The sequence below is a fragment of the Petaurus breviceps genome, unplaced genomic scaffold (genome assembly GCF_028583685.1).
Source record: "Petaurus breviceps papuanus isolate PSGF00001 unplaced genomic scaffold, PetGlider_PUasm1.0 90574, whole genome shotgun sequence".
In the NCBI taxonomy this organism is placed as follows: Eukaryota; Metazoa; Chordata; class Mammalia; order Diprotodontia; family Petauridae; genus Petaurus; species Petaurus breviceps.
The window spans coordinates 6,212,924-6,233,304 of NW_027187277.1; the positions used below are offsets into that span (position 1 = coordinate 6,212,924).

General features: G+C 35.3%; 1 protein-coding gene, 1 long non-coding RNA gene and 1 pseudogene across 2 annotated transcripts in view; 2 read left to right on the top strand and 1 right to left on the bottom strand.

The window, feature by feature from the left end:
- The first annotated feature begins 3,429 nt into the window (after window positions 1-3,429).
- Window positions 3,430-5,584, top strand: LOC138142404 (uncharacterized). Its single transcript, XR_011163423.1, has 2 exons — window positions 3,430-3,501; window positions 5,119-5,584. It is a non-coding gene; the product is annotated as an uncharacterized lncRNA (long non-coding RNA).
- On the top strand, window positions 3,453-5,584 carry LOC138142403 (ADP-ribosylation factor 1 pseudogene; annotated as a pseudogene).
- A 14,073-nt stretch (window positions 5,585-19,657) lies between these two features.
- The window catches only part of TMPRSS3 (transmembrane serine protease 3), a 74,281-nt gene continuing 73,557 nt past the window's right edge, over window positions 19,658-20,381 (bottom strand). Inside the window, exon 12 of the mRNA XM_069063483.1 lies at window positions 19,658-19,882. Coding sequence (XP_068919584.1) covers window positions 19,658-19,882 — 225 coding nt within the window. The remainder of the gene's footprint in view (window positions 19,883-20,381) is intronic.

The following is a 20,381-nucleotide window of genomic DNA, read 5'->3' on the forward strand; positions in this document are numbered from 1 at the left end:
TGTTGTCTTTAAATTCAAAATGGAAAGAGAAAACAAATAAATTACCAAAGACACTGATGGAGAAAGTGTGGCTTGAGAATGAGCTTTGTCTGAGTGAGCCATTGGTCTGGAAATTATGATATTCATTGCTTACTATTTCTGCCCATTCTCAATAAAATGCAATTCTGATAATTTCATACATGCTTTATCCAGTGAGTTTTTCCTATTTCATTTAAAGGAAAAAAATACGAAGATGGCAGAATAGAATCACATCTTTCCTGCAGCTCCGGCTTCCACCCTCCCCAATCCATGTAAAAAGGGGACTCTAAACAAACTTTGGAGCTGCAGCACCCACAAAATGACACAAAGAAGCTAACCTCCTGCTGAGGACAGCCGGGCAGGCCGGCAGGAATCCAGCAGAGCGCTCTGGGAGCCGAGCCCAGCCCCACGCAGAGGCTTTAGCCCCAGGGCAGGCTTGACCAGCCGCAGGCCAGAGGGACTCCAGATCAGCAGCAGCTGTGGCAGTTACCAGATTTATCAACACATAGACACAAAGGACAAAGTGAGAGGTCAGTGTAGTCTGGACTTTGGGACAAGTAAGTGGGAGTGCGTGGCTTTTACCCCCCGGACGAGAAGCCATCGAGATGCTGGCACAGCCAGCCATCACCACGTGGCAGCTTCAGCTCCTGGCCTGCAGAGTGTAGGGGGACCAAGCACCAGTCTGAGGGGTAATCGCTCTTGCTTTAACCTGCTTGGATCTGGATTAAAGTCTAGGGTGGAGGTCCTGGGCTGTGTGTCCAGCTTGCCAGAGGGTGTGGAGACCTCAAAGAGGGCATCCATCTAATACCTCTGGCAGCTGAGAAAACCCCAGCATTCGGGATGAAAGCTCCCCTGTCTGGTGGCAGAGTCCTACTGTGGCAAAAAGCCCAAAAGTCAAGTAATTGAGTGGCAAAATGAGCAGGCAAAGGAAACAAAGCAGACAGAAGATTCCAACAATACACTCCTATTTTGGGGACAAAAAGGAGCAAAGCATCGAACAGAAGGAAAACAGTGAAGTCAGAACTCCTGCACCAAAAGCTTCAAAGGAAAATACAAGCTGGTTATAGGCCATAGAGGAACTTAAAGATTTTGAAAACCAAATAAGAGAAGTGGAGGAAAAATTGGGAAGAGAAATGAGAACAATGCAAGAAAATTATGAAATGAGAGTCAACAGCCTGACTGAGGAAAATAATACCTTAAAAAACAGACTGACTCAAATGGCAAAGGAGGCGCAAAAAGGCAATGAGGAGAAGAATGCCTTAAAAAGCTGAATTTGCCTAATGGAAAAAGAATCTCAAAAGCTCACTGAGGAGAATCATTGCTTCAGAATTAGATTGGAGCAAATGGAAGCTAATGACTTTAAGAGAAATCAAGATGCTGTTAAACAGATCCAAACAAATGAAAGAATAGAAGGCAATGTGAAATATCTCATGGGAAAAACCACTGACCTGGAAAATAGATCCAGGAGAGATAATTTAAAAATTATTGGACTACCTGAAAGCCATGATCAAAGTAAGAACCTAGAAATCATCCTCCAGGAAGTTCTCAAAGAAAACTGCTCTGATGTTTTAGTACCAATGAGCAAAATAGAGGTTGAAAGAATCCACCAATCACCTCCTGAAAAAAATCCCAAAAAGAAAACCCCTAGGAATATTATAGCCAGGTTCTGGAATTCCCAGATTAAGGAGAGAATATTACAAGCAGCCAGGAAGAAACAATTTGAATATTGTGGAAACAATCAGGATAACCCAGGATCTGGCAACTTCTACACTGAGGAATAGAAGGGCTAAGAATATGATATTCCGGAAGGCAAAGGAGCTGGGATTAAAACCAAGAATCACCTACCCAGCAAAACTGAGTATCATGTTTCAGGGGAAAATATGATCATTCAGGGGAATAGAGGACTTTCAAGCATTCTTGCTGAAAAAACCAGAGTTGAATAGAAAATTTGACATTCAGATACAAGAAGCAAGAGAAGCATGAGAAGGTAAACAGGGAAAAGGAATCATAAGGAACTTTTCAAAGTTGAACTATTAACATCCCTACATGGAAAAACAATAATTGTAATTTATGAAACTTTCCTCAGTAGTTCAAGGGATTAGAAATATATAATTTGTCTATATATGAGGGTATATGGGCATATGAATGTGTGTATATATGTTTACAGGTATACATAGATAGAGGGCACAGGACCAATTTAACAGGAAGGAATGATACTTAAAATGTGAAATTAAGAGGTGAGAGGAATATAATGAGAGGAGATGGGGAGAGACAGATTGGGGTAAACTATCTCATACAGAAGAGGCAAGGGAAAATGGTTACAATGGAGGGCAAGAATAGGAAGGCAAAATGAAATGGGTCAACCTTATTCCCATTGAATTTGTCTTGAGGAGGGAGTGAAATACACACTAAATAGGGTATCTCACCCTCCAGGAGAATAGGGAGGGAAGGGGATGAGAGGGGGGATGAGGGAAGGGAGGGTAGGTTGGGGGGAGGGAAGTTGGAAGCACTCACTTTTGAAAATAGCATCAAAGTAGAGAATAGAAGAAGTGGGAGGTGGGATAGGAGGGAGGGAAATATAGTCAGTCTTTTACAATATATCTACTATGTTATTGTTTTGCATTAGCCACACATGTACAACCTATACTGAACTGCTTATCTTCCCAGTAAGGGTGGTGGGTGACAAGGAAGGAAGGGAATGAATCTGGAATTGAAAGTTTTAAAATCAAATATTCATATATATATATATATACATATACACATACGTATATATGTATATATGTGTGTGCATATATTATATGTGTGTGCGTGTATATATATATATATATATATATATACTATTATTAATACCATCTTACATGTAATTGGGAAATAAGATATACAGGCACTGAGGCATAGAGATCCACTGGAAAAGTAGAAAGGGGTATGGGAGAAAAATGGGAGAGAGCAGATTGGAGGAGGGGATATCCTGTGGGACTGCTATTTTGGGGCAGTGGATAGGGGGAAAATGGGGAGAAAATTTGTAACTCAAAATCTGGAGGAAACGAATGATGTAAATCAGAAGTTAATAAAGCATTAAAAAAATAGGTTACCTAGTAACACTACTAAACAAAAACTAAATAATTTATAGAAAAATGAATGTTGCTTAATGTTGATGCCTTTAACATTACTTTAAGACACTGCTTGCTAATATTGAAGACTCACTCATGGGAAATTTCTTTCACTTTTTTAAAGAGTTATACTCTATATAGTATATATAACAGCTCCTTGTTACTACAACAGGCAAATCTTATAGTATGAAAGATATGTGATGTGGTGGAATTTAATGTGCTTTTCAATTCTGTAGCCAAATCTCTAACTTCTGCCTCTAATCATACTTTCATACTTGTCTTTTTTTAAACATAAACAAAGGGGAGTCGCCATCTTGTGGGAGCGAAACCAACGCCTGGAGAGCCGATAAAAAGGAGTGGCAGCCGCTCACGGGTTTCTTTTGCCAACGTTCAATACATCACACTTGAACCATGGGGAATATATTTGCTAACCTCTTCAAGGGGATCTTTGGCAAAAAAGAAATGCGGATCCTAATGGTTGGTCTGGATGCTGCAGGAAAGACAACTATTTTGTACAAACTGAAGCTGGGTGAAAGAGTAACTACTATTCCCACTATAGGTTTCAACGTAGAAACTGTAGAATACAAAAACATTAGCTTCACAGTGTGGGATGTAGGTGGCCAGGACAAGATGCGACCCCTGTGGCTACTTCCAGAACACACAAGGACTGATTTTTGTGGTTGACAGTAATGACAGAGAACGAGTGAATGAGGCCCGAGAAGAACTGATGAGAATGTTGGCAGAGGATGAGCTTAGAGATGCCATCTTATTAGTGTTTGCTAACAAACAGGATCTTCCGAATGCCATGAATGCAGCTGAAATCACAGATAAACTTGGACTGCATTCTCTTCGTCACAGAAATTGGTACATCCAAGCCACCTGTGCCACTAGTGGGGATGAGCTCTATGAAGGACTGGAGTGGTTGTCCAATCAGCTCCAAAACCAGAAATGAATCAACAAAAGTTCCTCCTCCCTCTTTCCTTCTCTCCCTCTTATCTCCTCCTATTCGCCCTTCGCTTTACTCTCATGTGGCAAACTGTGCTACTTTGTGGTATTGAGTGCCGGAAGCTGTTTTTTTCCTACCCCTTGTCACAGTGTGTATTGCACCATGCTGTAAATGTGGCAAATACAGGCCTGAAACACAGGTTTCTTATTTAATGTAAATAGTTTTTGTTTCCAATGGGGCAGTTTCTGGCACTCCTATGCAATATTACTCAGCTTTTTTTATTGTAAAAAAAATCAACTCACCATTTAGTACTGGGAAGGGATTTTAAGCACATTGATACTTGGCTTGCTGGGGGTTAACGTGCAGCAGCAGAGCCGAATGCTACTCCTACTGGCTTGTGAGATCTGTGTTGAGATCCATTTTGGTGGTTGGTTTTTAACCTGAACTGTATTTTTTTAAATAGTAAAAAAATAAAAAAAAAAGACAAGTAAAACACTTGAACACACAGAACAGAGAAATATGCTTAGTGTAGGTTTTGCAGTAACAACTTGAATACCAGACCATTGTAATTGTCTGCAGTTTCTGTTTTAAATTTGAGAAATGATGATAAAAATCAAACAAGTAATCAATTTTGCATGGTTAAAATAGAGATCCATGTAATGCTATGTCTTTGGATCTTTATGTATTTCATAGAGTTTGTGTTTGTATTTGTGCTCACATGGATACATATTAGGAAAAAAAGCTTTGAGGTTGTGGTTCAGAGCAGGCTGCACATTGAGAGCATTAGATCTTCAATCATAAACCGTTTCTAACTAGACTTCCCTCCCCCCACCCTTGCAGTTCAGGTCAGGGTGTGATTAGTTCTCCATTGCACTTGAATAATTCTTAGGAAGGACACAATTATGGCTGGTTATGAACAGTGAGAAGAATTTTCTGGCATATTTGGATAACAAAACACCAGTCTTTTAATTTTGGTCAAGTGTGTGCGTGGTGCTTCTGTTTGAAACCTCTCCACAGTAAGCACAGCCTGCATTAGCCCCAAAGCTTGGCTGGAGATATTTCAAAAACACAGTCAAGAACACTAGGCATTTCTCTATGGTGTCTAGGTTTTGAAAGAAAATAAATTGAGCATGAGAGCTTGGGGAGTCATTCCATTCTAGAAGTATTCGGTCTGGTTTTGGAACAATCCCCCTATCTGTATATGTGTGAAATGTCCTTTACTACCCCTCATTACTACAAGGGTCAGATTTGCCATGTGAAAAAAAAAAGATCTTTACTTTTTTTTTTCTTTTGTATTTTGATAAACACTGAAGAAGCTGGAGCTGTTAAACTTTATCTCAGGAAAAACTCAGAACTGGTTTGTTTGGTGTTGTGGAAACTCTTACTGCTTTCAATACACAATTAGTAATCGACTGTTTTGTACACTTGTTTTCAGTTTTCATTTCAACAAACAAGCACTGTAATTAAAGCTATTAGAACAAAATCTCTAAACTATTAAAAAAAACATAAATGAAGTAGGTTACATGATCAAAAGTTCCATAAACTCAAATCTTCATTTACCTTTTGGCATTGCCCAAGACAATTTCATTATGTAAGAAATAAAGGAGCAATTAAAAGATATCATGTCTGTTGCTGTTGTTCAGTCATTCAGTCATATCTAACTCCTTGTGACCTCATGGACCATAGCATGTCAGACCCTTCTATTTTCTGCTATCACTCAGTCTGTTCAAGTTCACGTTTATTGTTTCCATGATACTATCTATCTCATCCTCTGCTGTCCCCTTTTCCTTTTGCCATAAACATTTCTCAACATCAGGGTCTTTTTCAATGAATCTTGTCTTCTCATTATGTGGCCAAAGTATTTAAGCTTTATCTTCAATATTTGACCTTAGAGTTAATAGCCTAAATTAATTTCTTTAAGTATTGAGTGATTTGATCTCTTTGCTATCCAGGGGACTATTAAAAGTCTTCTCCAGCACTGTAATTTGAAAGCATCAATTCTGAGGCACTCAACTTTCCTTATAGTCCAATTCTCACAACCATACATTGGTACTGGAAAAACCATAGTTCGTTGGCAAGGTAATGCCTCTCCTTTTGGAGGGTGGGGGGTGCACCTCAGATGTGTTCAAGGAATTCCAGCATTGGAAAGTGGAAGTGGCACATTCAATTTATTCTTTTTCAACTGTTACATTATGCTGTCATGTTCATAGCACAAGGAGATTTTGTGTTATATAAATACCATGAGATAACTATATTCAAGAAAATGGCAAAACTGCACTAAATGTAATACTCAGAAGGGCACGAGATAATACAAATCTCATGCCTTCTCAGTGACTGTATCCTCATTGGGTTCCATTTAAATCCCCTTACTTACTTAGCATAGGGGAATACCTGGGTTCTTAAAGACTGTGCTGATAGAATAAAAGCTGGGTTTGAGTTTGGGCTTAGGAGTAGACTATTTGCTATAGAAAAACCAATCTGGCTAGGTTCAAAAATGCTCATTGCTAGTTTGGATAGAAGGTGATGAATTTTTTTTACCACAGAAACTCTTAATGATCATCTTTGGAGATACAAAAGAATTGTGATCTGAGTCAGTGGAGACAGGACTCGTGATAGCAGCAGAAATTTAAAGAAATGTTATCTTCATGGGAGAAAAATTATATCCCCATGGTTTCTCTAAATTTAGGAATGGTGATAAGAATAACTTCAGGATCTTGAAAGGTTACAGTAATTCCTAGTGAAACCTCTACATTTCTCCATCAATTATTGTGAAACAATCAATGCACTTCCAAACAATATCACAATTCCCTTATTCAAAAATACCATTGTTTAAAAGTGAAGATGATACTATTGACCCATCACTAAAATGATCTAATACAATCATGGTTTTCTGATTCCCACTTTGATCATTTGGATTATTAGGTATCCGTTGACTTTCATGACACTGATTTCTCTGGGTTCTCCTCTTCCCTGTCTGAACATTATTCTGTCTACTTTGTTACTTCATAATCTATCTTGATCTCTTAACATGAATGTTCCTTAAGGATCTCTCCTGAGTTCTCTTCTCTTCTATCTGTACATACTTTCTTAGAAAACTTGTCACCTTTCATTGGGGTTCAATTATCATCTCTGTACAGATAACTACCAAATCTGCATGATCATCTGTAGTTTAGCTCTACTCACACTTCATTATCAGTCTACTGAATATGACCTGTAAGCATTTCAATCTCAATAAGTCCCAAACTGAACTTATTACATGATACTTTTCTATTGCTATTAAGAATACTAAATATTGGTGTGAGAGCACCATAGAATGTCATGGAATAGTGAGAGCACCATAGAATGGTGAGAGCACCATAGAATGACCTAGCACAGACTTACTCTGTGTCTAATGCAAGCAAACTTTTAATAAATTTTACTTTTTTTTGGCAAAAAAAAATACCACTATCATCTCAGTCATCTCATGTATCCTTCTCCCCTCCCACCTTCAGAGTTTTTCAGTGATAAATATTTATTTTAATAAAGGAAAAAAGTTAGCACAACTGATTGACACATGGAAAAAGTCTGAAATCATATACAATGTGTAAACTCCATGAATGGCTATACTTAGAGATGTCATCTATCTCTTCATTTGAGTACTATTTGATCTATGTGATTTTGTTGCATTTACTCTTGATTTTTTTTTGGTATATTATTTTCTGTTTACATTGTTGTGGCTACTATGCATGTTGTTTCCTTGGCTCTACTAATTTCAATTTGCATTAATTCATATAGATCTTCCTATGCTTCTCTGTATTTACCACACAAGTCACAGTAATATTCCATTACATTCATGTACTGTTTGTTTAGCCATTTCCCAGTTAACAGGCATATACTTCATTTTCAATTCTCAGATATCACAAAAAGTGCCACTATAAATATTTTGGAATATATATATGGACTTTTTTTCTTATTTGTAGCTTCCTTGGAATATAAACCCAGTTATGGAGTCTGGTTCAAAGGACCATTTTAGTCATTTTGTTTACATAATAACAAATTATTTCCAAAATGGCAGTATCATTTCATCAACAATATGTTAGTGTGCCTATTTTCGTACAGCCTTTCCAACATCAACTGTTGTCATTTTTTACAATTTGCAGGGCATGAGGTAAAATCTCAGAGTTGCTTTCATTTGCATTTCTCTTATTGTTGATCTGAGGCATTTTTTTCATATTCTGAACACTTTGCTGTTCTTTTCAGAACTGTTTGTTCATATCTTTTGACCATTTTCTATTGGGGAATGACTATTAGTTGTGTCTGTATACACATATGTTTGTATAACATGCATGTAATATACCCGTGCATGTTATATATAACATAAATATCATATCTATATTATATATTCATATATACCTGGATATACATTTGTGTATATCCATGTCTAAGTATACATGTACAATATACATATACATACACAATAATTTGGATACAGTATAGGATTCTGGAAATCCAGGTTCTGAGTCCTTTACTCTGATCTTTATGAACTGTGTCACTAAAGACAAATCACTAGCTTTCTGAGCCTCAGTTTCTTTGTCAGGAAAGTAGTGATCATAATGACTATAGTATTGTTATACATTGTTATGAAGTACAATGAACTCATATACATAAAGGGATTTGTAAACCTTAAAGCACTATATAGTGTTAGGATCAAATGAGATATTTGCAAAGTGCCTAGCACCATGCCAGGCATTTGGTAGGTTCTATGTAAATGTTTATTCCCATCCCTTTCCCTTATTTCTGGCATGGGAGAGAGATTTCTATAGTTTACTTTTGTGGTTTAAAATAGTGTTGATTCTAGGCAAAATTTGTCTTTAGCCTATTTCCCCTTTTACATGCTCCTCAAGAAATCCTACCTCTCAGACTTCCATTTCATCTGATCTCTTTTGGACCATCACTTCCTCCTTCCAACACAACTAAAACATTCTGTCTCTTTTCCTCAAAATTTCACTAAGTGATTAACTGACTAATCAGATAAGCTCATTTATGTTAAATATTAATTTAATAGCTTTAGTGGCTGACAATTACCATCTCCTGTAAGATTTGTAATGGAATAAGAAACCTGTAGAGGTACAATGGAATAAATTTAATCCTGGAAATTACTAGAGTATATTAGGGAGTTTTTTATAACCTTCAAATTAATCTCACCATATGATTTCTAACTTTGCCTATCTACATACTGGATCAGAAAGAGCATCGTATATGGGAATAGGCACTGGACTGGTTCTGGATTCAGAGTACATTGTTTGAAATCCTACTTCTAAAGCTTGCTCCCTGTATGACCATGAAAAAATCATTTGACCTCCTTGGTATTAGTTTCCTTATCTGCAAAATGAGTGGGCTGACTACATGACCTCTGAGATCCTTTTTAGTTCTATATTTATGATGCTATTGTCAACATGTTTTGTATATACTTCCTATAAAGCACAAGGGTATTCTTAGCTTGCATATGAAAGGAAAATCCCAAAACTGATCTTAGATTTTGGACTGTCTCTTCTGTGTTCTGAGGTAAATGAATAGTGATTCGGAAAAATGAAGTTTTGGGGTGGCTAAGTGGCGCAGTGAGTAGAGTGCTGGCCCCAGAGTCAGGAGGACCCGTTTGATTCCAGCCTCAGACACTTCACACACACACACACACACACACACACACACACACACACACACACATACTAGCCGTGTGACCTTGGGCAAGTTACTTAACCTCAATTGCCCTCCAAAAAGCAAAAAGAAAGAAAGAAAATGAAGTTTCCAGGTTTGGAATCCACTTTGGGATTTCAAGAGGTTCATCAACCCTGGGTCCTTTGGTTCAGAGTGACAGGCAGCAAATACCCAATGCTAATCCTGCAAAATGTCTAAAGTTTAGATGAAGTTAAAATATCAACTTCTCAAGAGAATACAACAGAATTTATTTCTGCTTCTTGTTTAAGACTTTCTTCTAATGTATGCTTGTGTTTGTGTTTGCTATTTATTTTATATGTAGAAAATAAATGTATATATATATATATTCAAAGCAGAGGGACCTTTTAGTGGAGAAAGAGGAGGGTAGGAGTGATACAGTCTTCAGGCCCAGCAGAGGCATTTTAGACTTGCACAGCAAACAAGAACAAGTTTAAAAGTAATTTTGCTTTCCTTTTTATCTTATGAGTTTCATTATTTGCATCATACACAAGGAATTAAGCTTTTGGTTTCTCAATGCCAACAAACTTTTGAGTGTTAATTAATTCATATCAAGATTAACCTAGTTTTCTCCTCAAACTATAAAAATTTCAAAACAAAAACAGCAACAATTAATTTTAGTACATGAAAATGATTTATTAATGAATATGATTTTCACATGTAAATAGGTCTTGGAAGTGGTCTTTGGTAGTGTCCTGGTTTCTGGTGTAAAGGCATTAAATTTACAATGACATTTTTCTTTAATTCCATGCAGTGTTTCATTCAAGTGATTATAAAATCCTTTCAGTGTAGTTCCTTCCATTTCTCCAAGATATGCTTGGGGAAAGCCAGTGCATTTTGGGTGGTTTTTGCTATTTGTGACAGATATAAACACTTATTAAGTGCTTATTCAGTGCCAGGTATTATAGTCAATATCCAAAATGTTCTTTGCATATGAAAAGAATAATCAAGGAAAGTATTGAAAATCTCAGATCTTACCAAGAAGCTAAGATTTACATATCAGTCCAAAATAGGACAGGACAGCTTTCTGCAGAGTGGGAATTCAAGGTGAGAAAAATACTCCAGTTGTTCATCTATGGAATCTTCAAAATTTTAGTTCTCTCTAAAAATAAAAACATTGATTAATCATTTTTAAATATTTAAACTCTTTCTATTCTATAAACTTGAGCATTCTGTTCAGGTGGGTTTCTCCACTCAGTACTATTGAAATTGCTAAACACTACTGAAAAATAATATCAGATCATACAGCAGGATGTCCATGGTGTAGTTTATAGAAACAAATTATTAACTCTTTTGTAAAACATTCCTGATCTTTCCAGATATAACATATTAGTTAGGAGCTTGTCAAATCTATGAATATCTGAATGCATGCATGATTTCCAGTTGTATCTTGAAGAAGATAACATGTAACTTTCATTAAATCCTTCTGTATTTTCCTGTTGACTATAAAAATTCCTTCTATATATCTTCCAGTAAGCCATATTGCTCACTTGGAAATGTATTGACAATTAATTTAGTCTTTCCATTCCTCAAACATTTATTAAACACACTGTACTTGAGACTGTAATAGGCTCTAAGATTATACTGCTATATATGACATTGACTCTGTTCTCATGAACCATAGACTCTAATGGAGATCTGGTGAGAGACTCATATAACTAAAAGGTTATGGCATAAGTAAACACTGATAGCAATAGTATAAGGGGAGCAGAAGATGAATATGAAGAAAAGGTCCAAGCAAAGTTCTTTCTGAGAAATTGGAAGGAGAAAAAACTTTCACCAAAGGACAGAAATGAGAAAAATATCAGGAAAAGCTACACCTAAATTGGACTTTGAAGGAAAAGGCTTTGGCAGGTGGAGATAGAAAGTGAGTTTATTTAAAAACAATGACAGAGAGAAATAGAACCAATATGGAAGAGCAATAGGAATCAATAACCTGAGTTCTTCTCCATGGTGTTCGCTGAACAGATCCTAGAAAATGCACTAGACCAAATCCTAGAGTCAGGAAGACCTGAGTTAAAATCTGCCCTCAGATACTTACTGACTGTGACCCTGGGTAAGTCACTTAATTCTGTTTGCTTCAGTTTCCTCATCTGTAAAATGAGCTGGAGAAGAAAATGACAAACCACTTCAGTACCTTTGCCAAGAAAACCCCAAATGAGGTTATGAAGAGTTTGATGTGACTGAAATTACTGAATGACAAAATTCCTCACTATAGCTCACTCCTTCCTTATATCTAATCTGTTTCTGAGACCTATTGATTTCACCTTTGTAAGATCTCTTGAATATGGCCGGCCCCTTCTCTCCTCTGACATTGCCACCACTCTAGTGAAAGCCTTCATCATTTCATACCTAGACAATGGTAATAGCCTGCTTGTGGTTATGCCAACTTCAAGCTTCTCCTTACTCCAATCTATCCTCCATTCATCCACCAAAGTAATTCTCCTAACATGCAGGTCTGAATATATCATCCTGATACTCAGAAAACTCCAGTGGCTCCTTAACATCTAAAAGATCAAATAAAAAATCCTTGATTTGGGGGTCAGAACCCTTTATTACCTAGCCATCTCTCAGCTTTCTGGATTCCTTGGCTTTCTTTAAGTCTCAACTAAAATCTCTTCCTACAGGAAGCTTTTCTGAACCTCCCTTAATTCTGGTGCCTTCCCCCCTTTAATTATTTTCTTTTTATGCTATATATAGTGTGTTGACAAATATCGGTTTGCTTGTTGGCTCCCCCATTAGATTGTTATTTCCTTGTGTGCAAGGACTATCTTTTGCCTCTTTTTGTATATCCAGCATTTAGCATGGTGTCTGGCACATAGTAGGTGCTTAATAAATGTGTATTAACTGACTGATTGGGCTCTGTGCAAAGGAAAGAGAAGAGTGACAGTGGAACTGAAGCAGATTGCATCAGACCTAGAGAACTAATGCTAAGCATGAATCTCTCTCATCATTCTGTTCTTTATAAATAGAGGACAGTGACTCAAGTTAAGAAAAAGTATAAAAGAATAGAATGGAAGTATACAATTAATCATTCTAACTGAGAAAACATATAGGATGAACTCAGCCATAAAGCAGATGAAGACAACAAAATGGATTAAAAAAGCAGAACCTAATGTAATGGAAATGCAAATTTAAAGATCTTCCCTGCCCCTAGGCTAAAGTGCACCTGGAGCCTGGTGTGGGAGGTTTGTTTTTCAGTAGATACTTTTTGATTGGCCAGTGGGTCCAGAAGGTTGTTACATTCTCTGAACCAGGACAAGGCTATATAAACCCTGATTTGAGGCTTTGTTTTGGGGCTCACTTTGAGAAGTGTTCTGTGATTTTATCTGGACTCTGGGAAGCCGTTGTTGAGAGCCCCCTGGCTTTGAAAAACCCAGATGTTGATTTGGTATGGATGTAATGGTTGGACAGTTTGGAAATCTGTCTACTTGATCTGTTTCTGTCTTGATAATTCTGTCTGTATACTCTGAAGTTCGAGGTGCTGACCTTTTTCCTCTGAACTAGGTAAACGATATATGTTTGACTGATTAAAGTAAGCTTGTTAACCAATTTTGAGTTGCTTTCCTTTAACAAAGCAGATCTAAGAACTTGTAGTGGCAGCCACCCTGAGGATGCTTGGGGTGCTTGCCGCTACACCTAACAATATCTTGTTCATAAGAAATTCACCTAAAACATCTTCATGTAGAATTAAGATAAGGGACTGGAAAGAAATCTATAATGTTTCAGCTAAATTTTAGAAAGGCAAGGGAAGATATCATGGTCTCAGACTAGGAAAAAGGTAGCATAGGCCCAATTAAAATAGACAGGAAAACTACATTTTTGCTGAAAGTTTACCAAGACAATGAATTTATATAAATACCAAATATACATGCACCAAATGATACAGCACCTAAATAATTTACAGGAAAGTTTATATGGAGAAATATATTATAAATATATTTATATAATATATTATAAATATATATATAAATGTAAATTTTATATATATATATATTTTTATATATATATATATATACATATATATATATATATATATATGATAGTGAGGGACCTTAATGTAATCCTTTAAGAACTAGATAAGTTGAACCAAAGAAAATAAATAAATAATAAAGAAGTTAAGGCCCTGAATAGAAATTTGGAAAAGTTAGATGTATTACACTTCTGGAGATCAGTGGATGGAAAAAGAAAAGAGTATACATATGACTCAGTTGTGCATGGTACTTTTACAAAAAGTGACCCTAGATTAGACAGTTTGCTGATATAGCAGATAGATTGTTATACCTGGAGTCAGGAAGAATTGAATTCAAACCTAACTTCAGACACTTACTGACTGTGTAATCTTAAGCAAATTACTTAAACTCTGTCTGCATCAGTTTCCTCATCTGTATTATGGGTATAATAATCACACCTAACTCCCAGAGTTGTTGTAAGGATAAAACAGATTTATTTGTAAAGTTCTTTTTGTTAACAGTGGCATATAAATTCTAGAGCTATTATAAAATCCTCACAAACAGATGAAGAAAGGCAGAAATATGGAACACATTATTTGTGGCCCAAAACACCATAAAAATATGCTGAAGGAATGATTAAAAATTAATTGGGGACTTAATAACTTATTCCTAAAGAATCACTGGATCAAAAAAACTATATAATCAATAGATAATTTCATTAAAATTAATGACAACAATGCAACAATATACCAGAATTTTTTAGCTATACCTAAGGTACATCTGTAGGGGACAATTTATATCTCAATATTTTCTTTAATAGAAGAGAGAAAGAACAAATTCATGCATTAGGCATGCAGCTAAAAGAATAAGAAACTAAGAGGTCAAACCCTCATAATTAAATGCCAAAATAGAAATCTTGAAAATAAAAGAGATTAATGAAATTGGAAACAAATAACTTATTGAATTAATACATAAAAATAGAAATTGTTTTTAAACAATAAAACAGGTAAACCATTAGATAATTTGATTTTTGAGGAGAAAGAAGAAAACCAAATTAATAATAACAAATATTACAAACAACAATAAACAAATAACAAATAATAATAACATTGAAAAAGGTTCACAACCACTTAAAAAATAAAGTTATTTAAAAGAATTTTACCAAATTATATGTCAATAAAACTGACTCCAAATAAAATATATGAATACTTACAAAAATACAAAGTTCCCACATTAACAAAACAAGAAACAGGGGATTTAAATAATTTAGTATTGGGAAGAAAAATTGAACATGCCATAAACAAGCTCCCGAGAGAAAATAAAATAAAATTCCAGAACAAGATGTATGAACAAATAAATTCCAAAACAATTTTGGAGAATAATTCAAATCTTATTTTAAAAAAAGTTTAAGAAGGAGTTCTATAAAATTCCTTTTTTTTTTTTTGCTACAAATATGGTCCTGATACCTTAACCAGGGAGTGTTTAATGGATAAAGAAAATTATAATCCAATATAGTAATGAATATTGTTGCAAATTTTTTTAATAAAATATTTTCAAGGGGACTACTAGACCATATCACAAATCTTATATATCATGGCAAGGTTGCATGCAGAATTTGTTCAATATTAGAAAAGCTATAAGCATAATTGATGATATTAATAATAAAAACAAGAAAAAATTATATAATTTAAGAGGTATATAAAAATCTTTTGACATGATAAAATACTTGGTTCTATTTTTAAAAACACTAGAAAGCAAAAGAATAAACAGAACTTTTTTTAGTATAATATATGGTATCTAGCTAAAACCAAAAGTCAGCATTTTTTCGTTACAGGAATAAATTAAGGCTTTTCAAGTATAATTGAGAATTAAACCCAGATATTCATTAACACTATTACTATTTCATATAGTGGTAGAAATGCTAGCTAGCATGATTAGATAAGAAAAAAGAGTGGATGGAATAAGTATAGGCACACAAATTATCACTTTTTGCAGATGATAGGAAATTTGACTTGGAGAATCTTTGAGTCAATAAAAAATTAATTGAAACAATTAGTTGAAACAAGTTTAGCAATATCATAGGATATAAAATAACACCCCCCCCCCCAAATAATTAACATTTTTTTTTATCTTAGCTGAAAAATACATTAGGAAGAGATGGAAAAATTCCACTTAACACAACTACAGAATGTATAAAATATTTGAGAACCTACTTGCCAAACCATCCACAAGAACAGTACGAAACATATTTTACACAAATAAAAATTGACGTAAATAATTGGAGGAATATTAAATGTTCATAGGTAGGCTGAGTCAATATAATAAAATTGTAGTACTTGACTTGCCTAAGATCATACAGATAGTAAGTGCCTGAGGCAATATTTGGACTCAGAAAGATGATTCTTCATGACATCAGGCCAGGTGCTCTTTTCACTACATCATATATATATATATTTCCACTACATCATATATATTTAGCCAGTGCCAAACCAATTGAACTATTTAGGGAAAAAAAAACAAAATAAATCAAGAATTTCAAGAGACAGAGGAAAATGTTGAAAAGAAGGGGACGTAGCCATGAGAAGACTATATTACAAAGCAGCAATCATCCAAACAAGCACAAAATCAAAAAATAGGCTGGAAAAAAAGTGCAAACCAAAAAAACTTCATAATAAAAAGCTACTACAGTTGCAAGGAAGACCAAAACACAAACTCAGAAGATGGCAACATGAAAACAGCTACAATCAAAGCCTCAAAGAAAAAAAAACTAATTTAAGAGGTACCGGAAAAACCCAACAAGAATTTCTGGAAGAGTTCAAGAGAAAAGAGTGATAAAAGAAAAATTGGGGTGGGAGGAGGGAGTTATCAGTAGATTTTCAGTACAACTGTAAACTGTTTCATCCATTCGGGAAAACATTTTGGAACTAGGCCTAGCTGTGACCTAGCAATGCCAATACTAGGTCTATACCCTTAAGAAATTTTTTAAAAAAGAAAGAGAACCAATATGTACAAAAATATTCATAGCAGCTCTTTTTGTGGTAGCAAAGGATTGAAAATTGAGGAAATGCGCATCAATTAAGGAATGACTGAACAAGCTGTGGTATATGATTTTTATGGAGTATTACTGTGCTCTAAGAAATGACAAGAGAGAAAGTTTAAGAAAAATATGACAAGACCTACAAGAACTAATACAAAGTGAAGTGAGCAGACCATATCTTTGTACAAAGTAACAGCAATATTGTAATGATGATCAATTGTGAAGGACTTAATTGCTCTAGACAGTACAGTGATCCAAGATAATTCCAAAGGACTAATTAGGAGAAAATGTTTTTCAGCTTCAGAGAGAGAATTTATGAACTCTAAATGCAAATGGAAGTATAATTTCCTCACTCTTTTATTCTTCTTGTTTTTTTTTTCAATATGGCTAATATTGAAATGTGTTTTGCATGATGTCACATGTATTATTCATATCATATAGCTTACCTTCTCTGGGGGTGGGTAATGGATGGGAGGGATGATAAGAATTTGAAACTCAGAAATTTTTAAGTGTTAAAATAAATCTTTTTTTTAAAGAAATATTTGAATCAAATGTATAGAAAAACTTCCTTATGGTTATAGTTATTCAAATGTAGAGTTATTACGCTATCTTGGAAGGTAGTTTTATTTCACTGGAATTTACAAGGAAAGATCAGGTGACTATTTTTCAGATATATGGAAAGAGGATTCTTCTTAAGACTGTTTGACTATTTGACTTCTGAGGTCCCATTCAATTCTGAAATTCTGGGATTATAAAATATCCTACACACAGTTGGAAATACAGGTCTAAAGCTCTTGGAGTCTATACTAATACATATTTGAGGGCGGCTAGGTGGCACAGTGAGTAAAGTGCCAGCTCCGGAGTCAGGAGGACCTGAGTTCAGTTCTGGTCTCAGACACTTAACACCCACACAAAAAAACTAGCCATGTAACCTTGGACAAGTTACTTAACCCCAATTTCTCTCCAAAAGGCAAAAAAAAAAAAAAGATACATATTTGAGGATTACTTGCATGTATTATTGAAGATATTTGGAGTAGATAAGATCATGTAGGATGGTGAGTGCAGAGAAATAAGGGTAGAAAACTATAGGCAAAACTTTAAGGGACAACTACACTTAAGGGGGAAGAAAATATTATAAACCATCAGAACTGCTGTGGAAACCTAGAGTACAAAAAATGAGGTTGTCTTATAATAAATAAAGGCTATTGAACTTAGTGATAATGTCAATTTGTGATCTTAAAGAGAATTGTTTCATTAAATGGAGGGAATAGAAGACATATTTCATGGGTTGAAGTGTAAATGGTGAGGAAGTAGATGTAGTGAGTGAAGATTGCTTTCTAGAAGCTTGACAGTAAAAGGGGGAAAAAAGAGATAGAGGCAATGGTAGATTTAAAGGAAGGTTTCACTGTACTTGTTACTGTTTTTTAAACCTACACCAAACTGATTGTTTTTATACTGAGGGTAAAAGAGAAATTGAAAATGTCTTAGAGAAAGTGACTGAATGAACAGAATGAAGAGGTTGTGTGTGTGTGTGTGTGTGTGTGTGTGCATGCATGTGTATGTGATGTTTAGCATCAATGGAGAAAAACTCCCTCCTTTCCATACAAAGACTTTTTTCATTCTACTGTGTGGATTATAGTATTTGATAGATAAGACCACTTTATTCAAGTGTTTTTGTTACTTTTTTAAGTATCATAAGCTCATAGATTTTAAAATGAAGGGGATCTTAGAGGAAATCTAACCCCCTCCTTTTACAAGTAAAAAATCTTGAAACTCAGAGGGATTAAATTATTTGAACAAAGTCATACACATAAGAGCTGGGATTCAAACCCACATCCTCTGGCCTCAGATCTAAAGCTTTTTGTATTGCACCATACTTCTGTCTGGTTAAATAGCAACTTTGTGAGAAACACCCAACAATACTGATATATTTTCAACAGGTTAATCTATAATGATTATGAGGAATGCCATATTAGTTATCTGTCACTGCTTTGTGCATACAAGGCATATCTGTGCACCAGGCTTCCACCTATACTACATTTAACTAACCAAATGAAGCAAGTTTTTAACTATACTTTAAAGCATTTCATATTCATCTTTTTCATATTAATTTTCATTGAATTTCTAATTTTGGTGAATTTTATATCTTTTGAAAGAGTGTCAGAATGAAGCTTAATTTTAATTCATGGGTTATTTGACAAATATTCAAAATGCTAGCCAACAAAAGTTTTCAAATGGAACATCTTCTGATACTGCAATAATGAGTTGTATGTATCTCAGATCCATTGGGTACATGAAGGTAATTTCCTCATGTAGCCTTTCATAAAAATTTAGAGAGAGAAAAACTAATTCTGGGTATTTTCATGCTTTATTTAATCATTTCCCTTAAAAAATATTAAAATATCCTTCCACAATGTCAAGAGATGGAATCCACAGTCATTAAGAGACTGCATGGTATAGTAGAAAGAGCAAAGAATTTGGAATCAAAGAATGTGGGCTCTCTCTCATACTTACTATCTGTGTGATAGTGTGGAAGTCACTTCACCTTACTGGACCTCAGTTTCCTTATCTGTGAAAACAAGGGAGGTTGTACTCTAAGGCCCCTTATGTCCCTTCCAGATTTAATCTAAGATTCTATTGCCTTATAAGCAGATAAATATCTATCAAAGTAAATCCACAAATATTTGAGTGGATAATCTGCATGTATGTGTTGCTAATCTAGGTTCTTACTCTGCCTTATTCTAGTTATGCACACTCCTGTAGACCCTAATCTTATCTAAAACAATGGCTCATCTTGTGAGACATCTGTCAGGTGAGGGAAGAGTCCCTAATTTATATTTTTATAGGAACTAGTGGAGTCCCTTTAGTTTGAACCAGAGAGTTATCTGGAGCTTGAAGTTAGGTAAGATTTCAACATAAATACAGGCAGTGGGTTATAGAGTTTGATACCAACCTCCATCTGTTCATGTATCCAGTCCAGGAAAGAAGTGATCCGAGTGTAGACTCCTGGTTTATTTACATCGGCACAACCAATTCCAAAGCTGGTGGCCCCCACCAACTTCCATATCTTCATCTCTTCACAAACTAAAGGTCCTCCACTATCACCCTTAATGTGAATGCAAAATGAAACAACTATCGATCAACATAAGTCCTGTAAAATTAGCCTCATACATTGGGTCACATTGCTTACTGAGCATAGGTAATCAAATAGCAAGGGATGAAGATTTCAAGCCTTAGAGGCCATCTCATGAATTTCATTTTAAGGGCTCCTGCTCCCCCCAGTAGGCACCAGCTAACACTATTAAAGGTGACCCTTTCATCTATTACAGGACATCTTGGAAGAGGAGATGGCCACCAGTAGGACAATGAACCCAAGCCATGATCCAGAGTTCTCTGGATTTGAGGGAGTTGGACAGTGCAGAGCCAAAGAAAAACCGAAATGATTGCTTAGCAGTCATACAAAGTGTCTCACATTTTTATGCTTTAAGTCTTACCTACTCAAGAGAGTATAATAGTTTGCTACTGTTGCTTATTTAAGGGTTTATCAAATGTGTTTGTGTGTCTCTTGTGTTAAGCATTTCTTTTGTATGCAAGAAATAGTTGTC